Consider the following 13,657-nt stretch of genomic DNA (forward strand, 5'->3'; position numbering starts at 1 on the left):
ATAACCAACGTAAACTGGGGCAATTATAAATGGACTATTCCAGACTCTGAAATCTGACTGGATGAGCGATATTTAAAGCTGTTGCCAAATAGCCAAATACACACACACCTGTGATGGCACATCAATGTAATTCTGCATTTAATTACTTTTTAATTTCAGCATTGCCTGGCAACCGTAAACAGCCATTTAATTAACAAAGTGAAATGGAATGATTTTTTCCAGTTTTTATTAACAAAATCTAACTGGTCATATGCTACAATGATTATGGGCTATGTGGATGGGGCTATGACGACTATGGGGTATTTGTGGTACAAATCAGAGTAATGCATGGGCTCTGTATTTGTTTTAATGGGGAGCTACATGAGAGAGCTGTCAGTGACTTCAATATCGTGAGTACAAGTGATCAGCATGTGGTAGTTAGTATGCGCATATGGATCCCAGACACAAAAGTTTCACTGAAGTCATCAAATAGGATCCAAATCCTACGAAGCAAAAATGTTGGATATATTGTTGACAAAGAAGGAGGTTTCACAGCATGTCTTTGTTCTTGGATGTTTCCATTTGACTTGCTTTCTCAGTGAGACATAAACACCAACAACAACAATCCCAAACTGTGACATCTGATATCCCGAGGTCAAAGGGTGGTTAAACGTGGAAACCAGCATCTATAATGAAATGACATCCTTTGTGGAAAGCAGCTCACACACCTTACAATTTTTTTTATTTCTTTAAGGAATTTCCATATTTCGAACGTTGTAATATATAGCTTATACTTAAGCAAAGTGCTACAAGCAAATGTCTAATCCCTCTTGATCACAAAGGTCTAGTGGCAATCCCCTCTTCTATTTATATGGCACAATGCTGTTGTTCCTAAGAATTCAGTTTTTAAAAAAACAATATGTTCAAAATAGGTTTTACATATTGTAAGACTGAATGGAAGCCATGTGAATTTGAGATTAATGAGAGGTGAATTTGATCTTCTAATATCGCTGCTTTAAGGGAATCCTTGTTACCATATCAGCAACAATACACCTTACCAAATCTATTTGAAAATATTCAATTGAACCAGATTTTTTTTCTGAAAAAAAAAAATGTGAGTGATGCTTCTCCATGTCACAGGGGCAGCAAGGTGTTTTCTAAGGTGCTATGTTGTACCTTGGTGGTCAAAGTGCCAACTCCTAGTCTCCTAGCATAATATTCTGCAGGGTCAGTTTTGTGCCAAACTTTAATACCTATGGGGTTTTCACATCTCTAACTTTTGATATGATTAATACTAGCTGTGACGAGTTGTCTCTGCATGGCTAAAAGAGAAACCATCCCTGTCAGAAAGATGGATAATTTCAAAAATGTCTTTGCATTAATGCATGTCACAACAGTAGAAGAGCTTATCAGCTTATTAAAGATACAAACATCTAATGTTGTATAAACAAGGGCATTCATTTCACAGTGATGTCATTAGTACATACAGACATACAGTATCTATTTCAGAGGCTCTAAATAAGACAGCTGTTCTGTCCTTTGAATGCTATTTTAATCCCCTTTAAAGCAACTCCAAACTGGCCTGTGGGTCCTCGTGTCACCTATCCTGCACAAGAATAACACCCCCCTGAGAGCTTTCACCAGAACACAGGGGCCCTTGGGGGAGGTGGGCCATTCCCCTCTCCATGGGAAAGAGACATTGCAGGGTATTTTTGGGCTAAAGCACCCATTTCCATGTTGTTTGTTGACCTTGGGTGTCAGGCGTGAAGAATGTGTAACTGGTGGTCTTGCTATCTTGTAATAATTTAAGTGTTATGAGAAATCTAGTTTTACTGATGGCCAATTCAGTTCATATAACAGTCACTGAAGAGATCCCCCAGCAATATTCATCAATCTGGAGCTCTTACGCAGCAGTAAATGTAGCAAGAGCTGTGCCAAGTGTGCAACTCCACAGCAAAATAAAATGACAGCTTACTAAATGAAGTAAAGCCAATTAGTTTTAAGTTCATGTTTCTGTCCTTTGAAAGTATATAATAGCTAAAAGTCAAAGCTAATAGTGAGATTACAGGTGCATCTCAATGAATTAGAATGGAAACGTTAATTTATTTCAGTAATTCAACTCAAATTGTGACACTTGTGTATTAAATTGGTTTTTTTTAATTTTTTTTATTGTGATGATTTTGGCTGACATTTGACAAAAACCCACCAATTCAATCCCAACAAATTAGAATACCTCATAAGACTGATAAAAAATAAAATAAATGTTTCTCGCTGACGATCGGTAACAGTTGATAAATGAAACTTTTCCCAAAACCTATCGCGAGTAGCGCTACAACATCACCTCCATTCAAAATGTAAAACAAACTCTCTGCGAATAGCATCCCATTCACTGTAAAAAATGACTGATGCAAAAAGTTGTACAAATGAGGAAATACATGTTGGCTCAACATAATGGTTGTGTCAAAAAAGAAAAATATGTTTGGTCAATGATAGCATGATTTCCATGAAAGTACTACAAAATGTTCATCAAGAGAAAATAAATAATTGTGTTGAGAGAACTTTTAACGTTGCACAAAAAATATTATGTTGGCCGAGCAAGAGGGAACAGCGTCAATCGTCTGAGCATGCGCAAAGGAGTTCTACCAGGTGCAGGCAGCAGGCTGGAGTTTCCCCCCACCACGATTCACGACATTACACTGGTGAGTACTTTGTGCTGCGAGTTAATGAGCAAATTTAGGTTAAGAATATATCGATTGTCTATCAACAAAGTTTGAAATAGCTTTATTGTGAGTACCTACAGTGATTAGCAGTGCTGGAAAATAACATGTTTAACACATAAAGCTTAGCATTCCTTTCCAACTGGCATGTGATTTAAAGTCGACCCTAACGGTTAAGCATGACATGTTCCCGTTTAATATTTTTAATGGTCAATATTTTCAAATTCCATTTACATTTTGGCTTATGATATGTATGATAATTGACTGTAACAGACAGCTAGTCTTGACAACTTGTGCTTTTGCTATACAGAGCGACTGATAATTTAGGCTAACGTTAGTTCTAACAGTTAGTTGGCATTCAAAGCATGTGTGCCTTCATGTTAGCAGCTAGTACTTTGCACAAAGCTTCCTTTTGCAAGAACGAAATAACATTTCAGTCCGATAAAAATAAATAAATAAATAAAAATTTGTGCTAACACGCAAATGAATAGCTGCTAATGTTATCAGATTTGTAAGTTGTTTAACGTTATCAGTTTGCCAACATGTTTCCGTTTAATATTTTTAATGGTCAATATTTTCAAATTCCATTTGCATTTTGGCTTATTATATATTTGATAATTGACTGTAACAGACAGTTAGTATTGACAACTTATGCTTTTGCTATCACAGAGTGACTGATAATTTAGGCTAGGAAATAATTTGCTTTGCTTTTAATTGTTTGCTTCTGAATCTTTCATTACGCACAGGTTTGCATCTACCGTATTGGGGTAACCGTGAAGTTAGCCATTCCTGACAGCGCTGGACAATCACACCCAGGGGTTGCTAAAGATGTACAGAACCAAAGCAAGACAGGGAAGGTGAAACAACTTGGATGAACTTCTGGAACAACTGGATGCCCAGGTATGTTAATCATTTCTTTGTATAAAATATAACAGTGTTAAACAGTGTAACATAATTTTCTGATACCTGTGTAAGAGAAGAAACTGCCAACAGCTCACTGCTCCACAAAAACTCAACATTTTAATTTCAAGGTCTCTGGCAGTTGAGTTGATACTTTGTCTTGTGACATTTATCCAATGCGTATTATGTGAGCAATAGAATTACATCATATGATCAGAATTTGTCAAAAATGTTCCATGTACACTTGATGTTGATGATCTACAATACAAGTACAAATCCCGCAAATACATAATATAATGTATGCCATAAATGGCATATTTTTTTGCTTGTGGGATGTCACATGTATTGTTTACTTTATCTTATTTACATGGAGTGTACATGGAAACTCGGTGAGATTTTGATTATGGTGCTAATTTATTGTTTCAATTGGTATGGATAACAAAATAGGCAAAGCAGTCAACTTCCCTGTTTATGACCTTGAGATCAACATGTATGCATTAGAGAGAAATATTTTGTTGTAGTATTAAGCTGTTTTTCTCCTATCATAGCTCCGTTTGACCAGCACCTACATACTGTGCAAAATTGACTAATTTCACCATTGGTTAATCTTGATCAGCCTCATGAAAGTCACCTGACGCACTTTTGGTCAATATGACTGAACAAAAAACAGCTAACGAGCACACAGCATGTTTGAGATCTATTGTAGGACTGTTAGAAAACCACTCTCAGTATCTAACCTAAGTAGACTCTGGGAATGTTATTCCAACAGTCTTAAAGGGATACCCCACTGACATTCTTCTAAATATCTTCCTTTCTGTTCAGCAGAAGAAAGAAATTCATAAAGGTTTGAAACAACATGAGGGTGAGTATATGATGACAGAACTTTCATTTTTCAGTGGAGTATCTCTTTAAGGTACTGCGGACTTGCTGCATTTGTTAGCTGATTATCCCCCGCAGATTGTAATCTTAATGTATTTCAGGTAACTATTTCATGAAGTTGAAATGATGCCCAATGGTGAAAAGAGTAGGTGATCCTAAACTTTTGGTAGAGTATATCTGTAACCTCTTTGTTAATTAAGTGACTTAATAATGTCTTATTGATGGTCTTTTTGGCAGACCACAGATCTAACTACTTATAGAAGGTCTTCTGTTCTTCATGGTCTTCCACTGTACTTGAGAGAGCCAGCTTCAATTTCAAAGACTATTAAGGTAATTAATTTGAATATCTTTATTATGGTCTTACTGTTTGTGATGCAGTAGTGATTGCATAAGACATTATGCTTTCAGTCTGACACTAAAAATAATTTATTTTGTTTCACAGGATACTGAGGCACTGGGGCCACACACAAAGGCCATGAAAATGGGGATCCTGGAAGTGACTGACAGTTCTACCAACTCAGGACCATATCCCACAGTGGTCGATGTGGCTGTAGTACTGGAGGAGGAAGCTGTCATGGAAAATCTGGGAGACTTCACAAATGCCCTCATGATGCTTGTTTTGGCACTGGTTGAATACTTGTGTAATATTTTACTTGAGCCTAACAGGCAAGTTCATATGTATTTAAATAAATACATAAAATCTTCTTTATCAAAGCACAGTGTGTAATTTATTTGAAATAATGAAAAATAGACTATTTTGACCAAGATTAAATATTTAATACAACATTTTATTTCAATTTGAGTCTGCTTGCTGGCCCAACAAGCTATGTTTAGTCAACAGAAAATATTTAATTGACACAACGTTCTATTTCAAGTTCCGTCTACATGCAGGGGTAGTCAGCACAACACAAAAAAGTTGGTTTCAGCAACTTAAATTGGGCCAACTAAAAATTTTAGGTGCAACGGGTCACTAGAAATTTTTATGTTGGAGAGGCATATTTTTTTTTACAGTGTTTCTCCATGTCCGCTGTCGTTTTCGATATGTCTGAAATGTAAGCGCACGGTTTAGTTAAATGTCGGTGAATACCTTCAGGTTATCTATCCATTAGATGAGTGTGAAAGTGGTGTTCATTACTATAGCAAACATGGCAGTTTTCCAGTTTCCAACTTTAACACTCGTTGCAGTAAAACACCAATAACCTTTTTTCCTGTTCACACAAATTATGATTACAGGAGCATGATTATTGATTAATGTGTGGTAAATGTTTGATTTCTTGCACATTGCTATGTTATGAGCTCAAAACTGTTTCACCATAGTGCATGATACTATATTATCTTTTGACATTTATTAATCACATCTTTTTTGATGTGATTAATAGCTCACCTGGAACAGCATTGCACTAGCAATGCGGAGCACTTGTGTATGAGTCCTGTTATTTTCAAATGTGATAGAGCATTAACATTTCAGCACCTAGTTTTTTAATATCTGATCTGCCGCAATACATTTAACAACCTTCCTAATAAAACATTGCCAGATTTACATTTATCTGTTTTTTATAAAACTAAACATGCTTTTAGCTCCGCTCATTGACATTTTGAAAGTGTTGCGAAACATTTAAAAAGCAACGCAATACCATTTTGCCGAAATGTCACAATTGATACATTTTTCCTGGGCTGGTTAAATCAGTCAGAAATCTTTGCCATTGATTATTTTGTTTTATCTAACCTTTATTATGCAGATATATATATATATATATATATTTATAAATTGATTTTTAGTTAACATTTACAGTACTACTTAATTTGAGAAGGACAACTACAATTCAAATTCAAATATAAGACCTGCTAGTGGAACAAGCCTCCTGGAGAGGGGAACACAATAGCTGTAGTGACCAACAGTGGGACCGTGCATGTCAGCGTTACTGTTTTGGCAGTTTCCAAGGCACATCACTATCACATGATCTGCTAAAACAGCTGCAGCGTGTGCAGCCGGGGAAGTCTGAAGATAGCGTGCTTGTTTTCTTGTGATTAAATCAGCTTATTTTGGCACCCTCTTGAAGTGTTCCTCCCTTACACAAAAGTATTGTGAAGGGGACTGTTTCAAATACAAAGAAGACAGTGGAAGGATCTATTCAGATACAGCATTCTGTTTTCCACATTCCAGAACCCTTCCTTCCAAGTCATGCTAGTCACGTAGATATTACAGATATTACATGTTCAGAAGGATATTTCAACACCAACACCAACTTTAACTGGTGAAATGACATACACACACACACACACACACACACACACACACACACACACTGGACAGATGGCCAATCCACCACAGATGTTGTTTATATATATTGTAACAGTTGTAAATCCTCCATATCTTTCTTCCATATCTATGCTTGTTTTGAAATGTTCCACTCTGTATTTTAATAGATAAAATACATATAAGGTAACATAAATAATTCTAGACGCAGTTAAATGGAATTTCTACCACCATTTCTACCAGCTGATAAAATTGTCCTATCATACTGCCAGGCCCAATGTATTACAGAACATGTAAGTGTAATATGGAGAATTAAACAACACAGAGAGTAGCACAGGGATACTACATCAACAGGTATGAATGTAGTCCACCCACTGAGAAACAGCAACACAATTTTCCCCAACAAAACTGATGAAAGATGAAAGGCTGTCAAGTTGTTAATAGCAGGTCAGAGCTTATTTTGCATTACGTAATGGTTTCCCCAGTAGACTGTTGAAATGATGAAAGGAAATTAGCCTTTGGTTTTTATGGTTTCTGGTCACCTTTTGCTCCTCTACCCAGGCCCAACATCCGTGCATACATGCCCTTTTCCTTTCTTCTTTTCTCTGCAAACCATGACATCATTTTCAATTATGTGTGGCAAAAAATCTGGGCCGCTCGTCATCAGCGACTAGTCGACTTGAAAAATAATCACTAGTCGTTCAACCCCTAATATACACACACACGCACAATTGTACCATTTCACAAGGTCAAACAGTGACAGTTTGAAACACATTAATTTACTAATGTTGGCAGCAATAATAGCAATTGACAAGAGATGCTGCTATTGCATAGATTCAGGTGGTCTTGAGGGTAATCTTGATCTTAAGCTTGTAGGCCCTAGTCCCATTCAATATGGATATAATCTCACCCATACCATCTCAGAATTAAAACAGGCTGCATGTCATTTCACTTTAACTTAAAACATGTGGACCCACTTTATATTAAGTGGCCTTAACTACTATATACTTACATTTTAATTAATAATTTAGTACAATGTACTTATTGTGTACATACATGTTTTACATTGTACTTATATTTAAAAAAAAACTACATGTAATTACATCTGTATTTAATTTATGTAATTACATTTATAATTACACTGTTGACCCATACTTTACACCTTAACCCACCCTTAAACTTATCCATACCTCCAACCCTCTCCCTAACCTTACCCCTATCCCACCTCAATAGCAGCAAAAGTGTTTTACAATACAATATGAACACAGTAAGTACATTGTACTTATGTTTTATGTAAGTACATAGTAGTTAAGGCCACCTAATATAAAGTGGGACCAAACATGTTTAAATGCAATAGTCTCCACTGACATGAAGACTTGGTCCTTTTAGTACTGTATATTTATAAGTGCATTCCTTTTTTAACAGCTATTCCACTAACTTTATTTACTGAAGGTTGTGTCATCCTAAAATTGATTAACTGTTAGTTTCAACTAGACATGTGCCGGTATTCGGTAATGCAATGTACCAAGGTAATGAATATCCACGATACGGTTATTGTGGGCACTTCTAAATACAGTGTAGAACTATATATTACAAATTATTACGAATTTGGAATGCATTTTAAGAATTATTTTCCCATCAACTGGTCAAAATGCACAACACCACTGTATGCTGCTTGAAAGAGCTGTATGCTCTGATGTAAACAAGCACGCATGAGAAGCACATGGGGAACTCCTGAGAGAAGCGCTGAATGAAAGCACGTTCACTCGCTGACAGCAGATGGCGCTAAACTGCAGAAAATGCAGCCTTTACCCTGGAAATTGCATAAATAAAGCAGCTGCTACTTTCTTAAATTAAGAGATTTAAATAGCCATTAAGCTTTTGTGGACTTGCTATGGTGTTCATCACAGCTCCAAATACTTAAATATTTAGACTTAATAGGCTATTTATTTTCTAATAATAAGAATAATTTATAATTCTAATAGGCAACTGTTATTTAATGAGCTAATATGATTTTTTTTTTAACAAAGATTAATAACTGTAGCAAATGTAGCTATTGCTCATTATGAATGTTAATGCATTAACTAAGGTTAACTAGTGAGGTCTTATTGTAATGCACGTATATATGCACCTTTATGTTCACCTATAATAGTGAAATTTAAATACATAGCTGCTAGGCAACATAAATAAAAGTCCAAAATGTAGAAATGTACATTATGTATTTACAAGAACAATCAAATAGTACAATAACAAAAAATAAGACAAAAAACTGAACAGAAAAAATATATATCTTTATTATTCTTTGAAGGTCTGTCATCATGACGCGCCTCATCATCCTCCTCCTCCTCCTCCTCCTCCTTCCTGCACTATCCAATGACATTTGATAGGGTGTCCGAGATTTGTTAAAAAATTTTTAGCGGATAGGCATTTTCGTCCACACAGATCTGGCGTTTTGGAAGAGTGAAACCGATGTTTTGAAACCGGGTCCCAGAGTGGATATATTTGAAAACACCGCCTTTACGTTTCGTCTCAACGGCGAATCCGTAACGTACATTTTCTGAAAATATGGCGTCATTAGCCCACGTCTCGCCCTATAGTCAAACACCACTACATCACGTAACAGCAACAAAAACATGAACAAACACTGAACGCTAACATTAACACGGATTAATAAATGTATTGTTCGATGTTCGCTTGTGTACCACGCGCAAGGTTTATCAGCAAATCCATGTCTTCTCCGTTTTAAGTGCATCTCTGTGGCAGAATTACAGCGCCACATGCTGGTCTGGCATGTATACTACATCGGTTTCGTGTGGACGCTGATATTTCTTGAGACAAGGGAAAAAAAGATCGGGGGTCCATCTCCGTGTGGACGGGGCCGAAGAAATAACGGGTACTTACGGTTATGGATAGAATGTAGCGGAGTAAAGAGTACAATATTTGTCGTGACTCATGAGTACTCCCCAAAAATGATACTCTAGTAAAGTACAGATGCCTCAAAATTGTACTTAAGTACTGTACTCAAGTAAATGTACTCCGTTACTGTCCGGCTCTGTATATCATGTTAATATATTGCCATAGTTAAATTCCATAACATGCCAATTACATGTGATACAAATTTCACGTGTTCGCACATACATAAGTTCTTGCATAATTTTTTTCGTTAATTCTTAGTTTTTGCCTTGATAATAGAAAATATGAGCTAGGCATCATATATGACAGTCAAAAATTAGATATGAGCTACAAAATGACCAGATCCTGCCATTGGCTATTATATAGCCTAGAAGACATATCTTGTATGTATAGGGCTTATATGTGGATAAGAAGAAGCAATACAGGAGACCTATATTTACTGTATATGCACATATATGCATTTCAATTTTGCCTATATGTGCATATACACTGCATATAGGTTTCATATATGCGCATATATCCACATATAGGTTCTTTCCATGTGGGAAGCCCTACCATTCTGCAATTTACCAAAGAAAAACTACAGAAAATTGAAAAAAATAAAATAAAATAAACATTATCTGAAGGCCCTACTTAAAGGACCAGCATAATGGGTTAAATCTCTGTAAGGTGAATGCAGGCAGGCACTATAAATATAGATTAGTATATACTGCTAGCTGTCACGGTCGGTGTTGTTACCTCTTTATTTGCATGTCTGTGATGACTACAACCAGTATCTGGTCCTTATCACTCGCTGTATGACACTTTCATGACCTCTGCTCTGGGATGTGTTGTTAACCCTCATTAAACTTTGTGCCTGTTTGCCTGACTATCAAAGAATAGCTGCTACAAACCATTTGAAGAATTCTAATATATATACTCCTTTAAGGTATATCCCCTCCCTCTAAGATATAGAATAAATCTGATACTCTATAGACATTTTATTTTACAACACACTTTTTAGTTTTTTGCAGTTTGCAGCTGACTGGCCTGTGACTCAGTGGATGAAGGAATACAGACAAACTACTCATATGACTACAAGCCTTAAACAATGCAAGTATGTTCAAAGAGTCATTACTCAATTAAACAAATGAGAAACATACATTTAAAAAAACACACACACACACACGGTAGAGCCCTGCGTCTGTATTTGTCAGCAAGAAAACACTTGTTTTACAGAAAACATGAAATTATTTGATAAAGGCTACAATAAAATTCATTCAAGTGAAGATCAATAAAAAGATGTATAAAGATAAGCATTCAAAATGAGCAAAATGTGTCTACTTTTATTTTAAAATGTTCACTATTGCTATTAGTAAAAGAAATAGCACATTTTGTTATTATTGTTCTCATTACAGTATATCCCACATTAGCTGCCATCTGCTGGTAAGATAATGGCAATAATTTCAAACTGCCCTCTAACGGTTGTGTATAATCATTTGCTCCTCGAAATCTTAGACAATTTATACTTGGGCTAATTCTTGAAACTCTTTATTGAAAGATTTAATTCATATTTACTTTCATATTTTACATAATGTTAGTTAGTCAGACCAAATGTTTTTCCAGAGTCCTCATTTCTGTACTTGAAATAATTGTTCCCCCTCTCTTCTCATCAAGGTCCTGGGAAAACCACAACCTTGCCAACTCTGCATAGCTCAGAAGCTAGTGGCCACCCCTCTCTCATCGTGGGAGTTACATTTCCTGTTTGACTCGAAAATTATGTAGAACAGTGTCCATTCTCATGGAATTTTCCAAAAAATATTTAGAAATGGCAACCCAACAATATTATAAACTATTATAACAGAATGGAGAAAAGAGTTAGAAAAAGATTATGGATTAATAATAATGCCACAATTCTGAAGTAAAAAAGGCCACTTCAGCAGTCTCTGATTGTGTTGTTTTTTAATTATACAATAATTAATACAATAATTATACAATTTTAGAACTGGGTTATATCACAGGCAAGAGTGCTGCTGATGCTCCCATATTCAGACCAACGCACAACTGCAAGTGTGATGCTGCTTTCATACATCAGTTTACATTTAAAATTACATAAAAAAGTATGAATGATGAGTGTAATACGAGCATAATCCAGACATACTAAATTGGTAGGTTATCCGGGTACCTTTTGCCTACTGTTTTAAGAATATTGTGAGGTTGGACATACTACTCACTTTCACATATAGTGGGGAATTGGGCATATTCAGATGAAGCCCATATTGTTAAAATCTGTGAAGCGTTATTTGATCATAGACAGTGTGATAATGAGCTACATCTGTAGTTACACTGCTGGGATACCTGTGAGGGGATCTGACGTCATACATCCACGAAAACGTCTCAGAAAAGTTACGTTACTTCCAAGAGTCAGAGAAGCTCAAGCAGCATTTGAGATGTCACTCGCTTTGTTATTTTGTATCTAATGCGGTGACATATTGAACTGTTAAAATAATTTACCATTAGCTACAGGTCTATACACTATATTGCTATTATAATCACAAATAAACCAGACACTCACCATGCAGACTTCTGCTTTGCCACTGAACTCTTGTCTTGTGAACTGTCCCTTGAGCGGAACCCCCCGTGGAAGATCCGTTATTCCCCATCAAAACACTTCTAACTGAATCTTAATACAACCGAATCATTCCAAACAGCCGTCACGGAGCTGTCTGATCTCGATACAGACTGCAGTGGATACTGCGGAGGAAAACCGAACAACCCGCCTAAATTCAGTTTGAAAGCTAAAAACACATCACACGTGTGTTTGTATCTCTCGTGAACTGTCCAATCGCTATGTCCGGCTCCTCGTGTGAACGCCCCAAAGCTCCTGACAAACACGGTCCCTCCCGCTGACCCGCCTCAGTCGAATGTGTAGAAATGTCCAGCTGGTGGAAAATGTTCTATGTCAGGCGCCACGTCCAACTATTTTAGCATACATCCGATCCCAGTGTGATTTATCCCAGTATAACGAAGGGAACAATTTTAAGACTTGAAACATTTTAAATGAAGACAATTGTTACACTAAATTCAAGATTAAGTTCGAGTTTGATTCTCACAAGACAAAGATAAATTAAAACAATTTTCAAAAAATACTATACATATATAAAATCATAATTTATGTATACAGGGCAAAAAGCAAAAACTGAGAGGGAAAAAATAAATAAATGTCACATTGTAACGGAGGCACGTTACAACTCTATATTACACTGGCTGAGGCGGCCAAATAGGGACAGGATTCCGGTAAGAGAATCAGGGCTGGAGAAGAGATTCTTCACAAAGATGCTTTTATTTAACAGTCTTTGGGTTGTCATCGGCACTAGTCATTCTTTGGCACTGACATCTGTATTAATGGTCTAAAAGAATAATAAAGAAATATAATTACAACAATATTCTGATAATTATTTACACTAACATGATAATCAAACATATGCAAATAAACACTGATTATACACTCAAGTCTGCATCTTTAACATTAACAGCAGCCTAATCTATGCAAATAAACATGACATAGTTGTGCAATGATGCGATATTAATGTAAACACAAGTCTGACGCAGAATAATAATACAGCTGATGCTAATACAGATTAGCGCATTTCTCTCGCGGCAAATTACGGCCGCTACGGCGCTCAAAAGTCACCGATGATAACCGCAGAACAATCGCGGGACATCAATAAGATACATTATATAGACATACATATGCAGATGTACTTACATCAAGGCATAAACGCATTATACAGAACAAAGCAATTGTGCAGAAATGAGCGTTCACCAAACCGTCCTTTGTGTGTCACACAGTAGATCAGTCCGTGTTGATAACAACTCTGGTCCCTAGGACAGGCTTTCGTACACAGCCGCCCCCAATTATCTGACTGGATAATTGTAAACATCAAGAAAGTCTGTCTACAGTGTCTTAGGCTCTTCCTCAAAGTGAGGAAGTGGAATCAACCCAACAACTGGGCGAGTGTAGGATTTCTCA

The 13,657-nt window shown here is 36.4% G+C and overlaps 1 protein-coding gene and 1 long non-coding RNA gene across 3 annotated transcripts in view; one reads left to right on the plus strand and one right to left on the minus strand.

Annotated features, from left to right (window-relative positions):
* LOC128026913 (E3 ubiquitin-protein ligase NEURL1B) overlaps positions 1–12,824 on the minus strand; it is a 46,088-nt gene extending 33,264 nt beyond the window's left edge. Inside the window, exon 1 of the mRNA XM_052614183.1 lies at positions 12,200–12,824. Coding sequence (XP_052470143.1) covers positions 12,200–12,287 — 88 coding nt within the window. The 5' untranslated portion in view covers positions 12,288–12,824. The remainder of the gene's footprint in view (positions 1–12,199) is intronic.
* LOC128026916 (uncharacterized) lies at positions 1,717–5,189 on the plus strand. Of its 2 annotated transcripts, XR_008186565.1 has the most exons (5): positions 1,717–3,596; positions 4,419–4,458; positions 4,577–4,620; positions 4,713–4,805; positions 4,918–5,189. It is a non-coding gene; the product is annotated as an uncharacterized LOC128026916 (long non-coding RNA). The 2 variants fall into 2 exon arrangements; XR_008186564.1 differs by lacking the exons at positions 4,419–4,458; positions 4,577–4,620 and having other exon boundaries at positions 2,685–3,596.
* Positions 12,825–13,657: the final 833 nt, after the last annotated feature.

This window comes from Carassius gibelio, chromosome A14, assembly GCF_023724105.1.
Source record: "Carassius gibelio isolate Cgi1373 ecotype wild population from Czech Republic chromosome A14, carGib1.2-hapl.c, whole genome shotgun sequence".
NCBI lineage: Eukaryota > Metazoa > Chordata > Actinopteri > Cypriniformes > Cyprinidae > Carassius > Carassius gibelio.